Source organism: Pelobates fuscus, chromosome 10 (genome assembly GCF_036172605.1).
Source record: "Pelobates fuscus isolate aPelFus1 chromosome 10, aPelFus1.pri, whole genome shotgun sequence".
Taxonomy (NCBI): Eukaryota; Metazoa; Chordata; class Amphibia; order Anura; family Pelobatidae; genus Pelobates; species Pelobates fuscus.
The window spans coordinates 13,717,471-13,742,567 of NC_086326.1; the positions used below are offsets into that span (position 1 = coordinate 13,717,471).

General features: G+C 40.7%; 1 protein-coding gene across 1 annotated transcript; it reads right to left on the bottom strand.

Annotated features, from left to right (window-relative positions):
* Positions 1–1,906: 1,906 nt before the first annotated feature.
* MRPL43 (mitochondrial ribosomal protein L43) lies at positions 1,907–24,808 on the bottom strand. Its single transcript, XM_063435282.1, has 3 exons — positions 24,578–24,808; positions 10,573–10,679; positions 1,907–2,532 (listed from the first exon to the last, which is right to left on the bottom strand). Exons 1-3 carry the CDS (start codon positions 24,706–24,708, stop codon positions 2,300–2,302), a joined length of 471 nt encoding a protein of 156 aa, XP_063291352.1. The 5' UTR covers positions 24,709–24,808; the 3' UTR covers positions 1,907–2,299.
* Between the last annotated feature and the right edge of the window lie 289 nt (positions 24,809–25,097).

Consider the following 25,097-nt stretch of genomic DNA (forward strand, 5'->3'; position numbering starts at 1 on the left):
TCCGGAACAACGGCAGTTGTGTTTGTTTCAGAAGAAGCAGCACACTCCTGCAAAACAGAGACGGTCAGCTCCTACGGTCATTTTAAGTTATAATCTACAAACTGCCACCAAGCATTCATCATTATTATTAATGGTTATTCATTGGGTGGGAAGCACAAAAGATGACACACCAAGACGTTACTGGCATGTTAACAAACCTTACAAAGACATATGTACAATCCTTTACTGCTGAATGTAGGTATATAGACTGCATGTAATGGAATGATGCACAAGGTATAAAAGCCATTACCTAATGTTAACGCCATGTTGGCTGCAGGCTACAAATACAAAGTAGCAGCTGGCTAAACCTGGTGGGAGTTGTAATCCATACATTTATACAGTTTGGCGTAAAGGACTGGAAAAATCCTGAATGCCCTTTGTTTTAAAATAATCAGATTTGCCTAGGTTTGACGTAATAAACTGCTGTGATTGAGGGCTCAGCAAAAATAAACTTTACCAGACAGATTTGTGGTTGGATCCGTCCATGGAAATGCGGGTTTAGTGGTTATAGTTGAGTAGCCATTTTTATAGATTTCCCTGAGGATTCAATGAAATCATTGTTGCAGTTATCCATTTGTTCGTTTTCTTGATGGGATTTATCCGTTTTTGATTTAAAGAACTTGCCCAAGGCTTTTCAGCAAAGCAATAAAGCTTATGTTTTATTTTACTGCCCATTCGATTTCAAAATAAATTTGTATTCACATCATTTTGCAGTATAAAGGACGCCTTACAGTATTTACACCAGTTTGGTCAGAACGATGATGTGTAACCTTGGCATTGAAGGGGTCTATCATATGGCAGAGGACAGAGCATCATGGGAATTGTAGTGCAAATATCTGCACCATCAAGATTACTTGACAGCATTCCACATTTACTTTGTGGATTCTCGTCAAGCTTTTGACATTTTAATTTCAGTTACAAAACAAAACCATCTAAACTTTGAAAAAGATTGTGATTTCAACATAAAAAGTATTGTGTGCTCTGTCTCTGCCCAGTTTTTGTCAAACTCATGCTACTTTGTTTTAGTAACGTATCTCAGGGTTCTTGACCGTCTTGTGATCAGACCAATGGAAATGTTTAACAAACAGCGAACATGTTTCACAAGAGGTCACAAAGACAAAGTCATTTTAACAAAGAACAACTGTTGTCTTGTAGTACAATTTGTAGAGGAAGTAGATTTTTGGGCAATTACTTTTAAGTGGTTCGTAATGCCGTAAGGCAGCTGTGCCAAGAAAAACCAAGGGGATTATAAAATGGTTTAGCAGGGCAGGTTTAAGGTCTGTGTCCAGATACAGATAACATTTCACAGTCACCAAAATTGTTTACATGGAACTGGAAGTCTATGGGGTGCCTGAAGAACAGCAAGCATTTGTGTAGATTAGGAGATAAAGTGATTTTATCTCCTGTCCTGTCATGAACTCCTGCTAGACAATATTTAAAAAAGCATGTGGAGATCGATATGTTGGGATTGCATTACCCTGACAATTGTTTTGCCATTTGGGATAAACTTATATTCCTTTGTGTTTGAGCAGCCTGTATTCCGAGCAATCGTAACTTTTTAAAGAGTAGCATTGGCCAAATCCCTCTATAACCTCAGCAATTCCTGGCATGAGGTTGGTTCTTAAAAAGAGTTAAAAAGTAATTAAGCAAGCCTCTTCACCTATACACCATGTATACAAACCACATTCACACTTCAAACCCATTCTCTTAACATCAAATGACCCCAATACTCCACATTCTCATATCGCACTCAAATTGTTGATGTGACCTCGTCTCCAATATGTATAACCCAGGATGTTTGTGCAATACTGAAACCTTCTCTTTAGGGTAAATACAGGCGTCTAATCAGTGACAGTAATCATCAGAAAACATTTTAACCAAAGACATTTTATTTAGACCAACAAAAATAATGAGGCGTGCCACCTGAGAATCCAGTTTCTTAGTTATTTTTAAAACAAAAGATTGAACATTAATGAGTGAAAAAAACCAAAAAAAAAAACCTGGTATCTCACGCCATATCTATCAAGTCAAAGGTGGGGGAGTTTTACTAAAAAGAGCTTAAATTGGTGAAATTGCCATGGAAACCAATATAAAGATTCTGCAGACCAACACAGAGTGTAAAATTGCTCCAGATTTACCTTGATAAATATGGTAATTTGGTAGGAAACAGTCAATCTTCTCTCATTTACTAGATAATGGGGCAGTGAGTCCTGCACATTATAATGAAGGACAAATCATGATCAAATGGTTTCAGGAAACTCTATGGTGCTGTCTTTGTCGGTGGATTGACTGCATCAAAGGTCTTTACATTAAGGGATGATGGTTTATTGGTGAACGGGTGCCACTGGCCCTGAATACTGGGATGGTCTGTATGGTAGGGTTTGCGTATCCGGATGATGTCTAGACCGGACTGGTTGACCAGTTTCTGCACAAGCTGAAAAATGTCATCTGCAGTTTTGCGGTTAAGGGGTTCTTCTCTCACTGTTCCATTCACTAAAGAAAAAAGGAAAAACAAATATGAAGCTGGTTTATAAAAGAAACGCTGCTACATGAAAAGGAACTCATCCACTGCTACCTAAATACATTTAAGTCCTATTCCCCAAAATTCCCTTCAGATGGCACTGGTCTTGAAACTTTTCGATGGTAGTGTCAAGCATAGGAAAAATACACGAGACAAAGTAGTCCAGATTTTGTCTTATGTTTTTGGTAAGAAGTAGAAGAAAACAGAGAAAAAGGAAGCGATTGGAAAAAGAGAAGTATGGCATGACAGTGCCACATTAAAGGGACACTCCAGGCACCCAGACCACTTCTGCCCATTGGAGTGGTCTGGGTGCCAACTCCCACTACTCTTAACCCTGCAAGTGTAATTATTGCAGTTTTTTATAAACTGCAATAATTACCTTGCAGGGTTAACTCCACCTCTAGTGGCTGTCTATTAGACAACCACTAGAGGTCACTTCCTGGGTTCTAGCACAGGAAACCTGTGTTAGAGCGTCGCTGGACGTCCTCACGCTGTGTGAGGACCTCCAGCGTCGCTCAAAACCCCATAGGAAAGCATTGAAATGATTTTTCAATGCTTTCCTATGGGGAGACGTAATGCGCATGAGCGGCATTGCCGCGCATTAGGTCCCCTCGGCGAGTTCAGTCTCGCCCACCGGTCGACGCAATGGATAGGAGGAGCGGCGCGGAGGCGGAGACAGCGACAAGGGACATCGCCGCAGCCTCAGCTAAGTGACTGAAGGGGTTTTTACCCCTTCAGTAACCAGGGATTGAAGGTGGGAGGGAGAGGGACCCTCCAGTGCCAGGAAAACGGATTGTTTTCCTGGCACTGGAGATTCCCTTTAAGCAAATTAATTTCTGCACCCTACGCCTATTTATTAATCTTCAAAATATCACCCCATCCTCTATTTTTATAGTAGATCTCACCAGTTCATTTGACTTTACTACACACTAATCCCACCATCTTTTTCCATGAGATTAGTGTATCATTGATGCACGGCTTCCTATAACCATGTAAACATGCCTCGCTTACACCACTGTACATCTGGTCTCTCACACACCCACAGCTTGCATCACGTGTGACAAGGAATATGAAAGCAACGCAAGTGGTTATATATCTGATATATATATATTTTTTTTATCTACTACGTGAGGGTTTGTGTATAGCCAACATGCAACATTGTTTACTCAGAATTGCAAAACAGTATTCATAGATTATATGGGTTAAAACAAATATTGCCTTAGTTATTTTCTTAGAAAAATCAATATAACCTTTTAGACAACTTATCTCTTCTATGTTTAGACTCCAGTGTCAATAAAATAGTTTTCAACCTCAAACAGCCTTCGAAAACAGCTAGTTTCTTTTATAGTTCAATGTATGTTCAGCTTGATTTGCAATAACAAAATCATTTCAGATTCCTTGCTTGACAAGACAGCAACGCTATCAGTTCTATTCAAACCAGACTGAAATGACCACTGCGCACGGCAAACGTGAAATCTGGTGGTTACCCAGTTATGGATGCCAATTTTAGACCAGTTCCACTGATTCACTAATGCTTGATAGTTGCCTCTTGTAGGATGCCATGCCATCTTCCATTGTATGCGCATGGAAAGCTGATCCAAGCAACAACTGAGAAACTCACAAACATCTCAGTGATCGCAAGCTGATCTTGAATTAAAGGGACACTATAGTCACCTGAACAACTTCAGCTTAATGAAGCAGTTTTGGTGTATAGAACATGCCCCTGCAGCCTCACTGCTCAATCCTCTGCCATTTAGGAGTTAAATCCCTTTGTTTATGAACCCTAGTCACACCTCCCTGCATGTGACTTGCACAGCCTTCCATAAACACTTCCTGTATTGAGAGCCCTATTTAGGCTTTTATTGCAAGTTCTGTTTAATTAAATATTTTCTTATCCCCTGCTATGTTAATAGCTTGCTAGACCCTACAAGAGCCTCCTGTATGTGATTAAAGTTCAATTTAGAGATTGAGATACAATTATTTAAGGTAAATTACATCTGTTTGAAAGTGAAACCAGTTTTTTTTCATGCAGGCTCTGTCAATCATAGCCAGGGGAGGTGTGGCTAGGGCTGCATAAACAGAAACAAAGTGATTTAACTCCTAAATGACAGTGAATTGAGCAGTGAAATTGCAGGGGAATGATCTATACACTAAAACTGCTTTATTTAGCTAAATTAATTTAGGTGACTATAGTGTTCCTTTAAGTTAAAGTATAACAAAATCAAGAGTGAAATCGACATAGCAATAGGGAATATTCTCAGTGCAGCCAGCACTTACTATGTAACTCAGTAACATGAGAATGAAGACAAGTGCTAATACATGTTTTTGGAACAAATGTCCCACCAGCTGATACATTTCACCCAATAAATTCACCTAAAGAGAAAATGTAATAAACACAGCTCGAACAGCAGCAGAATACAACCTGAGAGTACCGGCTTCAATGAAACACTGCTTTGTGTTTGCCTTTGATGATATTTCATGAAACATTAGAAAAACCTACCTATCCACGACACAATTACAGTAACAGCTGGGTAAAACTCTAGTCATTTTGACAGCCATTGGCATAAACAAAAATTTAGCCAATCCTGTTTTACTCATTTAAATGGCAAATCCTAAGGATTACGGTCTATCAGGCCTCGACAAACCAAAGCAGATACCTCTTCTCTAAATGATTACATTTCAGCCACCCATCAGATATGCAGGACATCAGCAATGTACTCCTGCTGTCCCTGACCACACCAGTCAGATCTTGAAGGCAACTGTACTACAAAAATGACATCTATTTGAATAAAATAGCTCATAAAGATATTTTGAAAATGGGTATGCTAGACTATAATAAGGAATATGCAGACCAAAGCCACAAATCCCACCGAAATGACTTTACAGGGTAATGAAAAGAACTGTTAGTCAATCCATAGCTGGGATCCCCAAATTGGGTTAATCAACGTTTTTTTAACTATGCCTCCCAGAATTGTCTTCCCATTGTTGGTTGAAACAAAATTATATAGTATTGTAGAGTAGAAGAAAACATTTAACGGCAAATTTGACTACGAACATTCAAAATTCAAGTTCTACAAAACTGCAGGATATCCATCCTTTTTGTTCTTCTACAAACAGATAAATAGCTAGGAGCCGTTCATTACAAGTACACAGAGGATTTATGTGGCTTGGGCACTTACAGGTCGCACATCATCATCTAAGCAAGACCTAGGATCAATTCATAAAAAGAACTTGGCTTCTTTCTATATCTCTATGTTCTCCTTCCACTAAGAAAACTAATATGCTCTTCTACTTAATGGTTTTCTTTCATGTCCCAACTCTGTTTTAGGTTCTCTACAACCCACTGGTCAACTAACTGTCCCACATCTACACTGCACTTATCCCTCTGCTTGACTCCCAAACACGATTATCTTTCATCAAATCCCACAATCCATCATTATTGGAATCTTATATAGATTATATAAGATGCCAAAATCCCAGAGTATTGCAGTATGCAATGATACCTTTTTTATTGAACTAACCTAATATTTCAAAGACAAGCTTTCGAGAGTTTTCCTCTCGTCCTCAGAAATATTATGTTAGTCCAATAAAAAAGATCCATTGCATACTGCAATACTCTGGGATTTTGGCATCTTGTCTACGACGGCTAATATCAAATAATTATTCAGCAAACCAACAGTGCCATCGTTAGATGTAAATAACTGCAAAAAAAAAAAAATACGAAGAAAAACACAGGAGGAGAGAGCGTCTCCCAGGAACACGTAGTCTACAGCAGGGATACGCATCTTACAGTTGTACATGATGGCATTACATCCTCACCATGCTCTGTTAGCCGTTGGATTAATTATGGAGGCGGGGGTGGGGTGACAGAGGGAATACATTTGTTTATCTGATACTGGAATATATTCGCAGATGGCGTCCTACTTGTCACAGTTAATGCAAAAATAAGAACATACTAAAAGGTAAAGCCACTAAATAGGTCTAATTTACATAAAGAATTCTCAGAAATCTAAATGTAAACGGGTCACATTGCGACCTCGCTCTCAGTATGTGGTTATCGCCTCTGTTGGTTAGCTTGGGGACGTGTAGCATCAACAAATTCCGTTTGACCTTCATGTGTTAATGTTTTTACTTAATAGTAATGGTCAGAATGAAACAGGTCTATCATACATGGGTATAAAATACAATGATACTGTCAGATTTGTTTAATATGACCACAAGGACTCCTTATAATAATGTATACCAAACATTTATGTTTTCATACTATTAACTATTCTCAGGCCAGATCTTAAAACGAATGGAACCCCAATGTGATTAGCGAGACACAGCTTGAAATCTTTGATAAATGTATAAACGGCACCACCTGGTGGCGGCTTAAGCTTACATCACATTAAGTGCTCATGGTATAATAATGGAGTTACAGTGTACATGTCACAGTACACACAAATTGTTATTCACCACACCAATCAATTATTGGCATAGCCCTCGATGCAGAGATTTGAGAGACAGGCAGAGCAGGAAAACCATCATATGTGGTTCCTCTGCTCTAAGTTGTGATTACATGAGCTATAATTCTGTGCTTAATACACTAGTGCAGTGGTTCCCAACCAGTTTTCACTCGAGTACCCCTTGGCAGCCCATTTCCATAAATTGTACCCCTCCCATTAACAAAATGTTTGTAATTAATATAGTTGCATTTATTTCAAATGTATACTTTTTCTCTGCTCTAGGCTCTCCCTGCTTCTCCTCTGCCCCAGACACACACACACACACACACACCTGCAGATACACAGATGCAAACACTGAAACACATGCAGATATACACACAGACAAGTACAGATGTACAGAAACAATGATACAGACACAAAGAACTATACATACAGATACAAACACTGGCACACAAGCAGATACATAGACACATACACACACACAGATACACATGCAGATACAGTAAAACACAGATACAGGCACACATGCAAATACAGCCATACAGAGACAGTAGGTATCTGTGTGTCAGTGTCTTTGTGGGTATCTGTGTGTCAGTGTCTTTATGTCTGTGTGTGTGTGTGTGTGTGTCATTTTGTGTGTTTCAGGGTGTGTCAGGGAATGTATCCTGAAGTGTGTCAGTATATTTGTATGTCTGTATCAGCATGCTTGTCAGTATATGTATCTGTGTGTGTCTGTGTAAATGCATATGTCTGTGTGTGTGTGTGTGTGTGTATGTGTCATTTTGTGTGTTTCAGGGTGTGTCAGGGAATGTATCCTGAAGTGTGTCAGTATATTTGTATATGTCTGTATCTGCATGCTTGTCAGTATATGTATCTGTGTGTCTCTGTGTAAATGCATATGTGTGTGTGTGTGTGTGTGTGTGTATATATATATATATCTGCAGGTGTGTCAGTGTATGTATCTAACACAGACGCAGATACACACATATACAGACCCTGACACACATCCTCACGCACAGATACTTTTCCTGACACACAAATACAGGTGATACTCGAAAAATTTGAATATCGTGCAAAAGTTCATTTATTTCAGTAATGCAACATACAAGGGGAAACTAATATATGAGATAGATGCATTACATGCAAAGCAAGATAGTTCAAGCCGTGATTTGTCATAAGTGCGATGATTATGGCTTACAGCTCATGAAAAACCCAAATCCACAAGCTCAGTAAATTAGAATATTACATGCAATCAATAAAACAAGGAGTGTACATAGAACAATATCGGACCTCTGAAAAGTATAAGCATGCATATGGACTCTTTTGCAGCAATTACTGCCTCAATGCGGCGTGGCATGGAAGCTATCAGCCTGTGGCACTGCTGAGGTGTTATGGAAGACCAGGATGCTTCAATAGTGGCCTTCAGCTCTTCTGCATTGTTCGGTCTCATGTCTCATCTTTCTCTTGGCAATGCCCCATAGATTCTCTATGGGGTTCAGGTCAGGCGAGTTTGTTGGCCAATCAAGCACAGTAATCCCACGGTCACTGAACCAGGCTTTGGTGCTTTTGGCAGGTGCCAAGTCCTGCTGGAAAATGAAGTCAGCATCCCCATAGAGCTCGTCTGCGGAAGGAAGCATGAAGTGCTCCAAAATATCCTGGTAGACAGCTGCGTTGACCCTAGACTTAATGAAGCACAGTGGACCAACACCAACAGATGACATGGCTCCCAAAATAACACAGACTTTGGAAACTTCACACTGGACTTTAAGCATCTTGCAGTGTGTGCCTCTCCATTCTTCCTCCAGACTCTGGGTCCTTGGTTTCCAAATGAGATGCAAAAGTTGCTCTCATCAGAAAAGAGGGCTTTGGACCACTGAGCAACAGACCAGGTCTGTTTTTCTTTAGCCCAGGTAAGACGCTTCTGACGTTGTTTGTTGTTCAGGAGTGGCTTGACAAGAGGAATACGACATCTGAAGCCCATGTCCAAGATCCGACTGTGTGGTGGCTCTTGATGCACTGACTCCAGCCTCAGTCCACTCCTTGTGAAAGTCCCCAACACTTTTGAATGGCCTTTTCCTAACAATCCTCTCCAGGCTGTGGTCATCCTTGCTTCTTGTGCAACTTTCTATTAATGTGCTTTGATACAGCACTTTGGGAACATCCAAGTTCCTTCGCAATTACCTTTTGAGGCTTTCCTTCCTTATGGAGGGTGTCAATTATGGTTTTCTGCACAACTGTCAGGTCAGCAGTCTTCCCCATGATTGTGATTCCTACTGAACCAGACTGAGAGACCATGTAAAGGCTCAGAAACCCTTTGCAGGTGTTATGGCTTACTTAGCTGATTAGAGTGGGACACTGTGAGCCTAGAATATTGCACCTTTTCACAATATTCTAATTTACTGAGATTGTGGATTTGGGGTTTTCATGAGCTGTAAGCCATAATCATCGCACTTATGACAAATCACGGCTTGAACTATTTTGCTTTGCATGTAATGCGTCTCATCTGAAATTTAAAAACCGTATTATGCTATGTGAGCTTTTATGTTTTTTACAGATCAACAGGAATGTGTAATGTATACATTTTGTTTTACTCACTGTTCTCACTTGTACATTTACACACCCATCTCATTGTTTTTATTTCTTGTTAGAACTTGGTGTCCTATTTGTGGATAAGGCCACTAGGGGTTGCTGCAATTTACATAAGACCAGCGCCAATCTACCCCACTCTTTGTTTGGTTTTCTATCACTAATGGAGCTTGGACTTGCCGACTCAGGTCTCCCAACAAAATCCCATACCCTCGTCACTTCCGATGATGCGACCACACCGGAAGTCAGCTTCTGTGCCTCACAAGGAGGTGCGTATGGGATCCTTAAGGGTTTCTAAGGTGCGGGAATGTTGTGTGTGCGCATGAGGGTGCATGTCCATATGATGTACGAACTGCGCATGCGTGGTAGCTGGTAGGATTTTCTAACACTCTGAGCATGCACGCACCAAGAACATCTGTGCGGGATGCATGCGTAGTATAGGGTAGGTTATTTTGATACTGCGCACATGCTGAATCTCCAGCTCAAAAGAATAAATTTATATATACATGGATACCTAAAGCAATTATATTGGACACAGGGAAATTATATATAGATAGAGAGAATTAACATACATTAATATACCAGACTTGAAGATTAAACCATACTGAGAATCTATAAAATGTAAGAAAGATACCTCCGTGCCTATGAGTTTGCACCTAAACTGGCATATAGGAGCATAAACATTTGCCAGTACCTTTCCAGGTAACAAATTAAGAGGATTTTTAATAAAACATATAGAAGTGTAATTTGTTGAATTGTATGGGTTAGTGGAGAAACGTATTACACCCACAACATATATACCCGCTCCCTAATACCATTATCAATTCGTATGTTTATGTATTTTTAACAAAAGAAGATAAAAGCAAGAGCATGTCTACGCTCAGAATTTGGGTGTAGAAATTCTATATATGATATATAATAACAGCTGAACGTAAATATTAAAACTCTGAATAGTACGATTTGAATTCTGCTACTCACAATATTCGGCCACCAATTTAGGAACTCTGCATTGCTTTGGACTGACATAGAGTACCACCCCAGGGTTCTGTTTGGCAAAATCTACCGCTTTTTCTTCAATAAACTCCCTAAAAGAGAATGCAAACGAAACAGAATAATAACATGTAAAAATCAAACAAAAATTAACGTGATTAGTACCCTATATACTCGAGTCAATAGTCTGTATTATGGCAATTTGCATTGCTATAATACAGACTGGGGCTGTGGGGGCTGGCAGAGAGTTTACTTACCTCTCCTGCAGCTCCTGTCAGCTCCCTTCTCCTCCGCGCCGTCCGGTCAGCACCTCGGTCAGCTCCCAGTGTAAATCTCGCGAGAGCCGCGGCTCTCGCGAGACTTACACTGGGAGCTGATAGAGGAGCTGACCGGACCGGCGCAGAGGAGGAGAGAGCTGACAGGAGCTGCAGGAGAGGTAAGTAAACTCTCTGACAGCCCCCTCCTCCCCCCCACTGAACTACCAATGCCACTAGACCACCAGGGAAGGAGCCCCCCTCCCTGCTATGTATAAAGCAGGGAGGGGGGCCGAAAAAAAAAAAAATATTACAAATAAAATAAAAAATAAATATTAAAAAAAAATAATAATAAAATAAAATACAAATTAATCGTAAAAAATATTAAAATTAAAAAAAAAAAAAAAAAATATTGCCCACTCCCCACCAAGGCTCTGCAACACACACACACGCGCTGCATACACACACACACACACATGCTGCAGTCAAAATAAATATTCAATTAATATATTTTTTTTAGGATCTAATTTTATTTAGAAATTTACCAGTAGCTGCTGCATTTCCCACCCTAGTCTTATACTCGAGTCAATAAGTTTTCCCAGTTTTTTGGGGTAAAATTAGGGGCCTCGGCTTATATTCGGGTCGGCTTCTACTCGAGTATATACGGTAATTCAGCAATATTTCAACCCAACACTTCCACAATTGATACACTGATCGAGCCTCTTAGGTATAGCAGGCTCACAGATGATGTAAAAAAAATAAATAATAATCTAAGCATATACCAAAAATTAAAACAAAGCTTCCAAATTTAACATCACAGGAGTATAAGTAACCCATCTGAAGTCATTGCTAAATCAAAGAAAATACATACTTTCCTGGATATATCCATAGCAGCACTACAGATAAGTTTAGCTCCGCTCCCAAATTGGACAGGAACACATCCTAATTAAAATAATAGAGAGACGCCTTCCCCTACTATTCCCTAATACTGAAAACCCCTTCAGGTCACTTACCTGAGACCCTGCCCATGTCCCTCGGCGGTGGTTTCGGGTCGGCGTCGCTCCTCCTAGTGATTCCGTCAGCCGGTGGGCGAGACTGATCCCGCCCATCGGCTGAGGAAACCTAATGCGCATGCGCGCCAATGCCGCGCAATAGGTCTCCCCATAGGAAAGCATTGAAAATATTCTTTTTTTTATTATTATATTTCAGACCATATCTGCCGTTTTATCGTTTTGAATATTTCATCAGTTATGGCTTGGTATATTAGTCATCTTAAATATTTACTGGCTCATCCCTGTCTCCTCTGTTTTGGAAGCCCAGCAAATCTTCAAAACAAAAAAAAAAAAAAAAAGAGAAATTAACACATTCATACCTTCATTCACACTATATCTTCCAACTAAGTCAGTAGTTTTTATTTTTTATTGTGAGGAATAATGTCTATTTCATTCTTATCTCTCTAGGGCTTATTAAGACGCTATTAATAATTCCCTCTCTAATTGCTCCAGTTTTTTTTAGCCAATTTACCCATTTATCATAGTCCTTATATTGATTTTTAATTTTATTCAGCCCTGTCTCCATTTGAATCTGATATTTCAATTGTTGAATGAGCTGTAACACATTAAATGGCTGTGTATTTTTCCAATTCCTGGCAATAATAATAATCTTTGCCGCTACCAGGCAATGTGTTGTCAGAACTTGATTCGTTTTACTAAGGAAAGGCCATCTCAAGTGCAACAACAATTTCTGGTGTAGCTTTTATTTTTATATCATTTAAACTGTACAGTAATGATTTGGTCGTAAGCCAAAAGGGTAATACCTTTTTACAGCTCCACCATATGTGGAGATAATCCCCCTTAGTTTCACCACATCTCCAACATAGATCATTATTATCTTGTAACACTCTTGACAATTTTGAGGGTACTAAATACCATTTATTGATCACTTTGTAAAAAGTTTCCATTAAGGAGAGACTGTGCACATATTTATTTACTTTGATCATTGCTTCATACCACTCTTCTAGTTCTATGGGGCAGTTCAGAGCTTTTTCCCAACTTTTTATTGCTGTTGGAAAGTTCTCTGTTTTTGTAACATCGAGTAATTTTGTACATTTTGAGAAAAGATTCTTTGAATCTTTCCTATTAAAGATTGTTTTTAATATATGGTATGATTCTCCATTATTCATAATTGATTTGTTCTTCAAATAGTTTTTACTCTTAGGTATGAAAAATCCTCTCGATTTGGAAGGGACATTGTCCAGACTAAGATATCAAAGGTCTTTAATTCATTATTCGCCATTAGATCTTCAACCTTTCTAATATTTACAGCTTTTCAATCTTTTAGCGATATGTTGATTATATTCGTTTCAAGACATTCTATATCTTGGAAACCCAAGATCCTATTCTTAATGTCTATTTTCCTTTTTCCCATATGGGAATTATTTTATTCAACACAAATGATAATGAATAATCGCATACCTTATTATTCCATATAATATTAGACAGATTTTTAGATTGACAGATCTGTTTCAATCCTCCACCATACTTCTTTTGGATAGATATATTTTTGCAGCATTGCCATATGATACATTATCCCAGCTTCATAATATCTTTCAATATTTGGGAAGCCCAATCCCCCTTTGTTTATATTACAGCTCATAGTATTCATTTTTATTCTAGGCTTTTTCCCCCTCCAAACAAAATTAGCAAAAGAAGATTTGATCATTTTTAGCCATGGTATAGGAATAATTAATGGCACCATCCTAAACAAATAAATCCACTTAGGCAGAATATAAGATCTCAAAGTACCCCACCACGATATTTCTAAATGGCGCCATTCTTTTAAGTCTCTGTTTGTATTTTTCAAAAGATGCATAAAGTTTGTTTCCATTATTCTTTCTAGGTTTTTATTTATTCTAATTCCTAGGTAGACAAATTCTTCTGATTGAGAAAAGTTGAATCTATTTTGTAGTTTTTCTATTATATCTGGTGCTGTATTCTTATACATTGCAATAGATTTGGATAAGTTCAGTTTATAGTTGGATACCTTACTGTACTGTTCGATTTCTGCCATCACATATGGCAAAGAATTTTCTGGATCAGCGACATACAAGAGAGTGTCATCTGCATATAATGAGATCTTTAAGTCTCCTTTAGAAATAGGCAGACCTTTAATTAGCGTGTTTTGTCTAATTTTTGAAGCAAATATTTCAACGGTAATGATGTACAAAATTGGCGACAAAGGACAGCCTTGTCTCGTACCGTTTTCGAAGCCAAACCAATTTGAACAAATATTTTGACCTATGGACCTAGCTGCCGGTTTCTTAAACAGGGTGCCTATCGCATCTAACACCCATCCCGAAATATTAAAGGCCCTTAAAGCCCTAAACATGAATCCCCAGCTGAACCTATCGAACAATTTCTCTTCAATTGAATATATTAACCTTCTGATATTATTTCCTGCATTTCTCCCAGAGACAGATCCAACCTGGTCTGGATTAATAATTTCAGGTAAGACTGTTTTTAATCTCTTTGCAATAATTGAAGCGAAAATCTTGACATCTACATTTATTAAAGAGATCGGTGTACAACTTTTTACATCTGTTGATATTTTACCGGTCTTCAAAATTGGCAGAATATTGGCCCTCAACATCTCCTGTGGAAATGATCTTCTGTTTACAGCCTCATTGAAAGTTCTGGTTAACGGTTCCACAATTATGTTTTTCATAACCTTGAAGAATTTATTACTAAAGCCATCTGGTCCAGGAGTTTTAAAATTGGCTAATTTATTTATTGCTTCTGTTACTTCTTCTTTAGTGATGGCCTTGTTTAATGATTCTAGTTGATCTAAGGATATTTTTGGTATTTCAAGATCTTTTATATAATTATATATTGATACATCCGTATGTCTATTGGACAAGTTGTAAAGGGACTTATAAAATTGAGTAAAGGTCTCCCCTCTCTCATTCGGAGCTCTATATGTTATACCTTCATGTATAATTTTATCTATACGATTGTCTGCTAATTTCCTTTTCAGTTGGTTTGATAGAATTTTATCTGCTTTATTTTGTCGATAATATCTAATTTTTAATTTAATTATTTTCTTTTCTATATTTTCTGATATTTTTTTCTTAATAATCTGTTTAATATTAACTATTTTCATTTGCCCTTTAACTGGGTTTAATTTATATTCTTTAACTTTAAATAATTGAATATATAATTCTGATAGTCTTTTTCCTTCTTTTTTTGGCTCTCTTTTTAATATTTATACAGTGTCCTCTTATAGTCTCTTTATATGTGCACCAGGTAATCAAATCTGAAGTATCTTCCGGTCTATTTTCCTCAAAGAAATACTGTGACAGTTATTTTTATAACCCCTGGTTTTCCATGCTAAATAATATTGAATCATCCAATTTCCAGGTAGTTCTAGGATAAATATATTTTCCATCTTTTAGATCCATTAAAATAATGTTATGGTCTGACCAAATCATTATTTTGATCGTTTTATTAGTCACTTTTTCTATCACTTTTGGGTCTCCTAGGAATAAATAAATTCTTGAATATGAATTGTGCGGCCAGATCCCCATTAAACAGATCCCCATTAATTTCACAAATCAGTATTATAAATGTACCTTCTGGATCAATGTCCTCATGTTTTATTTCTACTTGAAGTGATTTAGAAAAACAAATAGCCACTGCAGCTTTCTTTTCGTCTTTCTTTGAGGAGATTGATAATAATGGAAAAATTTTGCCTAGCCATCTAGTACTGTCTCATAAGGTCCAGTGAGTCTCTTGTTTCAGGACCACTTGAATTTTTTCTGCTATTAGATAATCGTTAAAGGCCCATCTTTTATGTGGGAGATTTAGACCTTGGATATTAATTGATGAATTTAACCATACCCTTTTTTTATCTCGCTAGAGTTTGACAATTCCCCACAAATAACCGCATAATCTGTATATGCTAACACAACTGTACTATTCATACTATCATCTTTGTATTGGTCTCTAATTCCAAGAGACCTTCTTTCATACATAATTTGATGTCTTATCAAGGCAATCACTAAGTTCTACTTAGAACTTATGGGCGGGGTACGTTGTGGTGGCGGGAAAAGGAAGCACCAAACTTATATATAATTACAATTTCATTTCTCTATTATTACAATAGAATTCTCGATTGAACAATACACAAGATCCAGCGCACTCTCCTATCTACTAAACAGCAACTTCAATGTTGACAGATTGTATTAGTTTTTAAACGGTTTTATTTAAAAAAACCTTATCTAGGCAAAAAATAATGGGGATTTAGTTACATTATATGATCATACATTGCATAAGCCTGCCACAACGTCAATGTACCCCATCTTTGGCAGGTCCTACTCTCACAGTCTAATGTCTGCTCTTATGAGATTAACCCACTTACTTGGGGGGAAAAATTCCATCTGAGGCTCTCTGCAGTACAAGGCTAAATAGGGACCTGAGATGAGGCACCTGTGACAGGGAGGGGTGCAAACCAAGGAGTTGGCGAGACTCCCAAATATATATATATATATATATATATATATATATATATATATATATATATATATATATATATATATATATATGGAACATGGCACCCCATTTAAGCATGTTCAGGTGAGTGCAACCACCCCCCCATGTTCCAGAATTCTCGATTGGTTATTGCTTGGAATCTCTGTTGACCCCTTCATTATTGTGCGATATTCTAATCATAGAAAAAAATAAAAAATAAATAAAGTCTCTTAGGTGCCTAAATATTTACATTTGTTCAATTAGAATGTACTTTATGAATGTACACTTGTGCTAGTGAATATCTTCCTCTTATTGGCTAAATATATTTAAAAAAATATCTTATATTATGTTGTATATTGCTTGTGAAATATTATTTATATATTTATATCTACGTAATGCTGTTCAACTTCTAACTAATTCCATGTACTTAAATTATGTGCAAGTGTTAATCATGCTTAAACCTATTCACATCTTTACTCGTGTTGAATTGCTTACCTAACATCCTCGTGTGCCCTATTGCATCTTGCTTATTACTCTACAAATATAAATTTAGTGTACATATCTTATTTTACTAAAGAATTTCTTTTAAATACAGTGACCAATACCTTCCTCGATTCGTGCTAAATATTCTTTCCTAATAACAAAAAAAAAAATCCACAGAATTAGACTCCGTTTTAAAGGGCTTTTTCACTTTTATCCATGCCATAGCTTTATCTACTGTATCAAAGACCTCAAGATGGTCATTTATGTAGGTTCTTATTGCGGTGGGGAATCCCCATGTATATTTTATCTTATGGGTTCTTAGTATAGCTGTAGCAGGTGCAAAAGATTTCCTTTGTATTCTAGTAAAGAAAGACAAATCTGAGAATACAATTATCTCTCTAAATTCTTCTCCTTGTGGTTTCTTAGCTCTACTTGCTTTTAGAATTTCCTCTTTGAATTGAAAAGATTGAAAACAGCAGATTATATCTCTTGCTTTGGTATCTGGAATATGTTTTGGTCTGTACAATCTGTGGTATCTTTCTGGACAATAGTTGAATTTCTCTGTCTCTATCCCCCAGGCTTTCCATAGATTTAACAGGAATTCTGTGATCTTATCCTGAGTTATCTTTTCTGAGATATTCCTTAAATCGCAAATTATTGCGTCTCGAGCGATCCACCAAATCGCCCACTTTTATTTCCATTTCCTTAATTTTTTCCAATAGTTGGATATTCTGATCTTTCATCAGTTTCTCTTGAAATTCCAAACTGTTAATTTTTTTCTTCAGCCATGTTTATTTTCTAAGTTAGGAGTTTCATTTTATTTAAGATCTCCTCTGAATTCTGATTAATTTGTTTCATTAATGTTTCTGACTGAGTGTTTAGACATTTCTCCAGAAACTCTATGGTAACTTGATTACTCACAGAATATTCAGAGCTATTTAATGTCTGTTCTAGCCTCGATGTCATTAATGAGTCCTCCTCTGTTTTTTTTTATTAACTGGTGAGAAAAAAAAAGCTTCCCTTTTAGGTTTAGAATTTTTCTTATCCCTTTTTAGGGTTGATTTCTCCTGTGTTTTAGAAGCCATTTCTTCAAAAACTTGTCTGAGACAAGGGTATAATTATTGTCTGGGAAAAGGATATAGTTGTTGTCTGGGAAAAGAATGTGGTTATTAAGGTAAAACTGCTGCTTAATTGGGATGAATAGCAGATCTGGCTAGTATATTATCTCTTTTTTTCTCCTTTTCCTTTCCCATTTCTTTCCCTTCCCTTATCTTTCTTTATTATTTTTTCCCCTCTTTTTATATATTCCTTTTCTTTTTATTAAATTATTCTTTTTATTATATTATGACCTCCTCTTTCATAAAACACTTATGCCACTTATCTGCCTGGATGATTTTGTCTCCGGTAGCGAACTCCCACCAGCTTTCACTTTCCGTCCGTGTGCTGCACCAACGCTCCAGATACCGGATGCCCTCTGAGTGTACAGCCGCAGAATAACCTGCTCTGCTCCTCGCTGCTTCACCGCTTCCCCACTCCGACGCTCGTACATTTGCTTCCCGCCACGCTCTTGCACGATCGACCTACGTAACGCCGCCCCCTCGTACGTGCAGACGCACCTACGTCATCCTCCCGTTATTTGGGGAATTGAGCGACGCTGGAGGTCCTCACACAGCAGGAGGACGTCCAGCGAGGCTCTAGCAAAGAAAATCGTTGCTATGAGTCAGGAAGTGCCCTCTAGTGGCTGTCTAGTAGACAGCCACTAGAGGTGGAGTTAAAGGACCACTATAGTGCCAGGAAAACACTTGTTTTCCTGGCACTATAGTGCCCTGAGGGTCCCCCCACCCTCAGGGTCCCCCTCCCGCCGGGCTCTAGGGGGAAGAAGGGGTTAAACTGGAGTGTCCCTTTAAGGCAGTTCGGAACATCCTTGATTTGAAGGATAAGACGGAAGAGCAACCGTCCTATAGCAAACACATTGCAGACTTGAGGAAAAAGAACCATACTTTTCCATTTCTTTAAACAATTGAGGATCTGATTAAAGAGGAATGGAGGAAGTCGGAAAAAAAAAAAATTATATATATATATATATATATATATATATATATATATATATATATATATATATATATATATATATATATATATATATAGTCTCCTTGCAAGCCCGTTTTTCTAAAGATTATCCATTCGAGCCTAGTGATTGTGCTACTTGGGACTCTGCTCCCAAAGTTTATGCGGCTATTCTTCGTCTGACAAAAAAAACCAAAAAACATCTTACCGATTGATAATGCAGGATCTCTGAGAGGATGGCAAAAAAAAATATGGGTCGCAAGAGTATACTGAGAACGGGCAGCAGCTGAAATAGCCTACCCTTCAGTGGGTCCCCGCTCAGATCACAACCTGTTTTTTGCTCTCCACAATTTTAAAGGGTAATCCAGACGTGGACCCCTTGCTCACGGTGCCTAGAGAGATATCAGCTATGCCTCACTGATGATGCCCAACAAGGCTGAAACGATCGTCTGGGGTTGCTGTATCTCTCGTGCAGAGGGAACTTGCTGGCATTTCGGATCTGGACTGCCCGTATGAGTGGGACTAGTCTGATATGTTTCAGATATGTCCTCTCTGTAATGGCACAAGATGAGCTAAAACCAGCTTGAGTTTTGAGCGGGGACCCACCGAAGGGCAGGCTATTTCAGTTGTTGTCCGTTCTCAGAATACTCTTGCAACCTGTTTTTTGCTCTCTTAGAGGATGGATTCCAAACCAGTGTAAAGCCTATATTTTCCTGGTTCTGGGCTTCGTCCAGCTGGGGCCATGACATGTCTAGGGGCCTTAAAGCAATAGTTGGAAGACCACGAGGAGGATATTTCCCATGGGGTCAGCAGATCTAGAATATTGGGTTCTTTAAGGAATTTCAGGATGGCCATTGAATTTACCTCTGATGCTTCTATTGATTTGGTCATACCCCTGTCCAGAAGCATGGTCTTGTCAGTAGCCTCAAGACGAGAGTTGTGGCTCAGAAATTCGTTGGCAGACTTAGCTTCTAAAAATAGCTTATGTGCCCTTCCCTATCAAGGGGATATGCCATTTGGGAAACATTTGAATGAGTGCATCAAAAGGGCAGTGAAAGGACAGAAAGTTTTTCTTCCTTAAGATAGAAAGCAAAAAAAGAACCTTTCCAAGAGACGCCCCTTTCGAGATAAGGATTTTATACACTACAGAACAGGGAAGGAATTTTCAAGATCCCAACCATGGAAGGGTGGTTTATCCTCCTCCAAAAAAATTCTCGGGGGAGAGGTGGAAGTACAAGCAATTCTGATGGGACACCAGTCCAGTCCGGGGAAGTTGGAGCAAGACTTCTCCGAGATCTGGGCTCAAAATATTTCGGACAAAATGGGTCTTATAAATTGTAAGTACAGGATATTTCCTGGAATTTTCCTCCATTCCTGTAACGGATCCCCTATACTCCAGAAGAGTACATCCGCTGTAAGTCTCCCACATCCCTAGTGATTATAGCTTCCAAGTCCCCAAACCATCAGCCTAGACTTGATGAAGGGTAAAATGAATGTGTTTAATACAGGCTCAAAGGTCTGCTTTTATACAATACAGGGACACAGTAAACACACCCATAACATTCCCTCACAAAACAGGATAATCCCTCCGCCTGGTCCTGAGAGGAGACTAGTTACAAGCAAGCATCTAACATACTCCTCCCCTGTGCCTGAGAGATAATTACCTGAGCACACAAACATCATTTTAACCCCAGAAATACACCCAAAACACATACACCCCCCCCCCCCCCCAACAAACGTTACATGCCCTGATAGCCCCGATCTGGGTGACGAACCAAGTCACCAAGATCGGTTCAGGGGTTCGTGATTTCCATGGAAGTCATAATTTTGACCGACTGTGCACATGGTCCCTATGCCCAAAACAGTTCCATGAAATCAGTGCCAACAGTTGGTCGAGTTCGGTAGTTAGACACGAATAACTTCCGAACATAATCGATAGTTCTACCCTGGAGCTTGTTCACCTTGTTCGTGAGATTGTTCCACCGAACAGTGCCCATCTAAGTCGTATAGAACCGAACGCAGGAAATTATTGAAGTCCTGCGGTGTTTTGGAGTTTCCGTGTCAGATTTTAGTTCCAGGAGATTGATGCCCAAACACCGCTGCCTGCGTTCAGGGGAACAAGATAGTCGCCACCTTGTGGTCGTTCATACAAAATACGGTCACCCAGACGAACAATTAGAACACTGCGGTGGAACTAGTAACAAGGTGTGAATTGGGCTTAACAAGCTCCCGAGTGGTCTCTGGTTCGTGCGGTTGTTCGGTTCCTGAACAACATAATCCCAAATCACACGAACAGAGTAGTTTGCAGGGTATTTTGTATGGCTCATAATCCTGAGGCAGGAGGCTGGCTAGCAGGTTCCTCCAGGAGCTCCACAGGGTGTTTGGCCTTTCCCTCGATTCTTGCAAACCAGAATACCTCAAGATCCAGTAAAGGCAAAAGCTCTCTATTCCTTTGTGACCTCTCTACTAGCAGACGGAGTCATTTGTCTAGCTCCGTCAAGGGGAGAAAGATTGGGATACTACTAAAGGCTTTTTCTAACTCCAAAAGCATCAGGGGAATAGAGACCAATATTGGACCTGCACAATCTCAATGAAGGATTGTGTGTCAAGAAATTCAAGATGGAATCTGTCAGCACCATCATTAAAGTGGTCTCTCCAGGGGATTGGATGATATCCATAGATCTTCGAGATGCCCATTTCCATGTGGCCATCACCATTTATCACCAGAAATACCTCAGAATTATAGTAAATCAGCAGCATTAAATTACCAGTTCCGGGCTCTATCATTCGGCTTAAGCACCGCTCCCAGAACCTTGTTAAAGTACAACCAATTGGCATATTACCTAAGCAGAGTGAGAATAGGCCCATCAGAGTGGGCTCTATCTTCCCATGCATTTGAGTGCATAGTCCAGAAATGCGGCCTTCCACAAGTAGACGTGATGGCAACATCTCAGAACATCAAGGAAAGAAGGTTTATTTGACCCTTTGGCGGGAAGACAGGGATGCACTATGCTGCGAGTGGAGGTTCCATCTAGATGTGTTTCCCCCAACACCTCCTCTTTCCTCTGTTGAAGAGAATCCAACATGAACCTGTGACCATTCTAGCAGTGATTCCATATGGGTTCCCTCTGTTACAGAAATTATCCCAGGATCTCCCTCTAGATCTGTCATTCCAACACCAGTTACTCCACCAAGGTTCAGTCTTCCATCCTGCACCCGAGACTTTGAAGTTGATGGCGTAAAAGTTGAGAGGCAACGACTCTTAAAGAACGGCTTCTCAGTATCGGTGGTCGAATCTTTGCTTAATCCCTTAAGGACCAAAACTTCTGGAATAAAAGGGAATCATGACATGTCACACATGCCATGTGTCCTTAAGGTGTTAAAGCAAGAAACAAATCAACATCTTCAAGCTATTACCGTATTTGGAGTATTTTCTGCAGGTGGTGTAATATTCATGAAATTTCTCCACAGCTCCCAGGTCTAAGTAATATATTTCAGTTCCTTCAGGAAGGATTTGATAAAGATCTTAGCCTTAACACCCTTAAAGTGCAAATTTCAGCTCTCTCTTGTCTTTTCATATTAACCAGGATATTACCTTACCAACATTCTTCCCTCATCCTTCATCTAAAGAGGAAAAGAAATGGCATTGTCTGGACTTTGTCTGTTTTATTTCCATTTACCTGGAACATACATCTGGCATTAGAAAATCATCTAGCCTCTTTATCATCCCTTCTGGTCATCATATGGGTCAATCGGCTTCTACAACAACTATTGGTCGCTGGATAATCACAGCAATTTCACAGGCATATGATGCCTCAGGGGTTCAGGTCCCGTTGGGTCTAAGGACCCATTCCACCAGATCATTGGCTTCTTCATAGGCCGCATTTTTTCAGTGGCAACATGGTCTTCATTCAACACCTTCATTCACCATTATCGGTTGGATGTGGCCAGAGCCTCTAACTCGGAGTTGGGCAGAAGTGTCTTATCAGCTGCATTGTAATTATGTAAATAATAAATGAGGGTTTCTTGGCATCAAATTAAGGGGTTTTCTTTCCCTCCCTGTCACCCTTAGCTTGGGTATAACCCATCTGTAGTGCTGCCATGGATATATATCCGGGAAAATAGAACATTTACTGACTATGTAAATATTTTAATTTCCGGGATATAGGCCATGGCAGCACTACTTCTGTGGCTTTGCACTCCGACTGAAGGGTAGGGGGAAGGTGACACTTATTGTTCTAATGAGGAGGTGTTCCTGTCCAATTTGGAGGGAGCAGAGCTAAACCCATCTTAGTGCTGCCATGGCCCATATCCGGGAAATGAAAATATCAGCAAGTAGAGACAAAATTAAAATTTTTCATTCAATTTTCTGTAATGCAAACAAACATTGGAGTTCCTAGTTGGATATTATTACCCCCCCCCTTACCTGATCCTCCCCCCAACACATTGTCCCCGTTACCTGCCCCCCCAGCCCATTAACCCCTATATTATTGCCCCTGTACCAGCCCCCCCATATTAACCCCCGCCCCCCATATTAATCCCCCGTGTTACCTGGCGCCCCCTATATTAATCCCCCGTGTTACCTGCCCCCCCCCCTATATTAATCCCCCGTGTTACCTGGCCCCCCCCTATATTAATCCCCCGCCCCCCCGTGTTACCTGCCCCCCCCGTGTTACCTGGCCCCCCCTATATTAATCCCCTGCCCCCCCGTGTTACCTGGCCCCCCCTATATTAATCCCCTGCCCCCCCGTGTTACCTGGCCCCCCCTATATTAATCCCCCGCCCCCCCCGTGTTACCTGGCCCCCCTATATTAATCCCCCGCCCCCCCGTGTTACCTGGCTCCCCCTATATTAATCCCCCGTGTTACCTGGCCCCCCTATATTAATCCCCCGTGTTACCTGCCCCCCCCTATATTAATCCCCCGCCCCCCGTGTTACCTGGCCCCCCCCGTGTTACCTGGCTCCCCTATATTAATTCCCCGCCCCCCGTGTTACCTGGCCCCCCCTATATCAATCCCCCGCCCCCCGTGTTACCTGGCCCCCCTATACTAATCCCCCGCCCCCCGTGTTACCTGGCCCCCCCCTATATTAATCCCCCGCCCCCCCGTGTTACCTGGCCCCCCCCTATATTAATCCCCCACCCCCCCCCGTGTTACCTGCCCCCCCCCCCTATATTAATCCCCCGCGCCCCCGTGTTACCTGGCCCCCCCCCTATATTAATCCCCCACCCCCCCGTGTTACCTGGCCCCCCCTATATTAATCCCCCCCCCCCAGTGCTACCTGGCCCCCCCTATATTAATCCCCCGCCCCCCCCCCGTGCTACCTGGCCCCCCCCCCCGTGCTACCTGGCCCCCCCTATATTAATCCCCCGCGTTACCTGGCCCCCCCTATATTAATCCCCCGCCCCCCCCCGTGCTACCTGACCCCCCCTATATTAATCCCCCGCCCCCCCCGTGCTACCTGGCCCCCCCTATATTAATCCCCCGCGTTACCTGGCCCCCCCTATATTAATCCCCCGCCCCCCCATATTAATCCCCCCCGTGTTACCTGCCCCCCCTATATTAATCCCCCGCCCCCCCGTGTTACCTGCCCCCCCTATATTAATCCCCCGCCCCCCCGTGTTACCTGCCCCCCCTATATTAATCCCCCGCCCCCCCGTGTTACCTGGCCCCCCTGGCGGTCTGGGCGTCCTTGCTGAAGGTGATTGAGACCCGCTTCAGTTGGCCCACATAGCGGCCCAGCCCGTTGCGGAGGACGCTCTGCAGGAAGCGGTTGGCGGTGCCCCGGGAGGTCATGGTCAGCGCTGTCACCGCGGGGTCACCTCGCGCTCTGCCGTCTCACCCGGAAACACTCCGTCTCCAGGCAACCGCGCGGCCGCCATCTTAGCTGCGGGCCGAGCGCGGTGTGTATATCGGAATAATATCGCAATATATCGGAGCTATCGGACCTCGGCCGCCAGGGCAGGACAGGCTGAGCCGCAGGTTACGGAGTTTTGAGGCAGTTTGAGGTGACAGTTGGAGTCACGTGACAGAATCTCCCGAGCTGCTTTGCAGTGTTTTTGTTCCAGCGGAAGTGACGTAGAGCGCGCGTCTCAGGCGCAGAGTGTCATGGTGGCGCCCTGTCAGCACGTGGAACCCGGTCACCCACAGACTGCCCGCCTGAGACATGAGACACCATCACCACT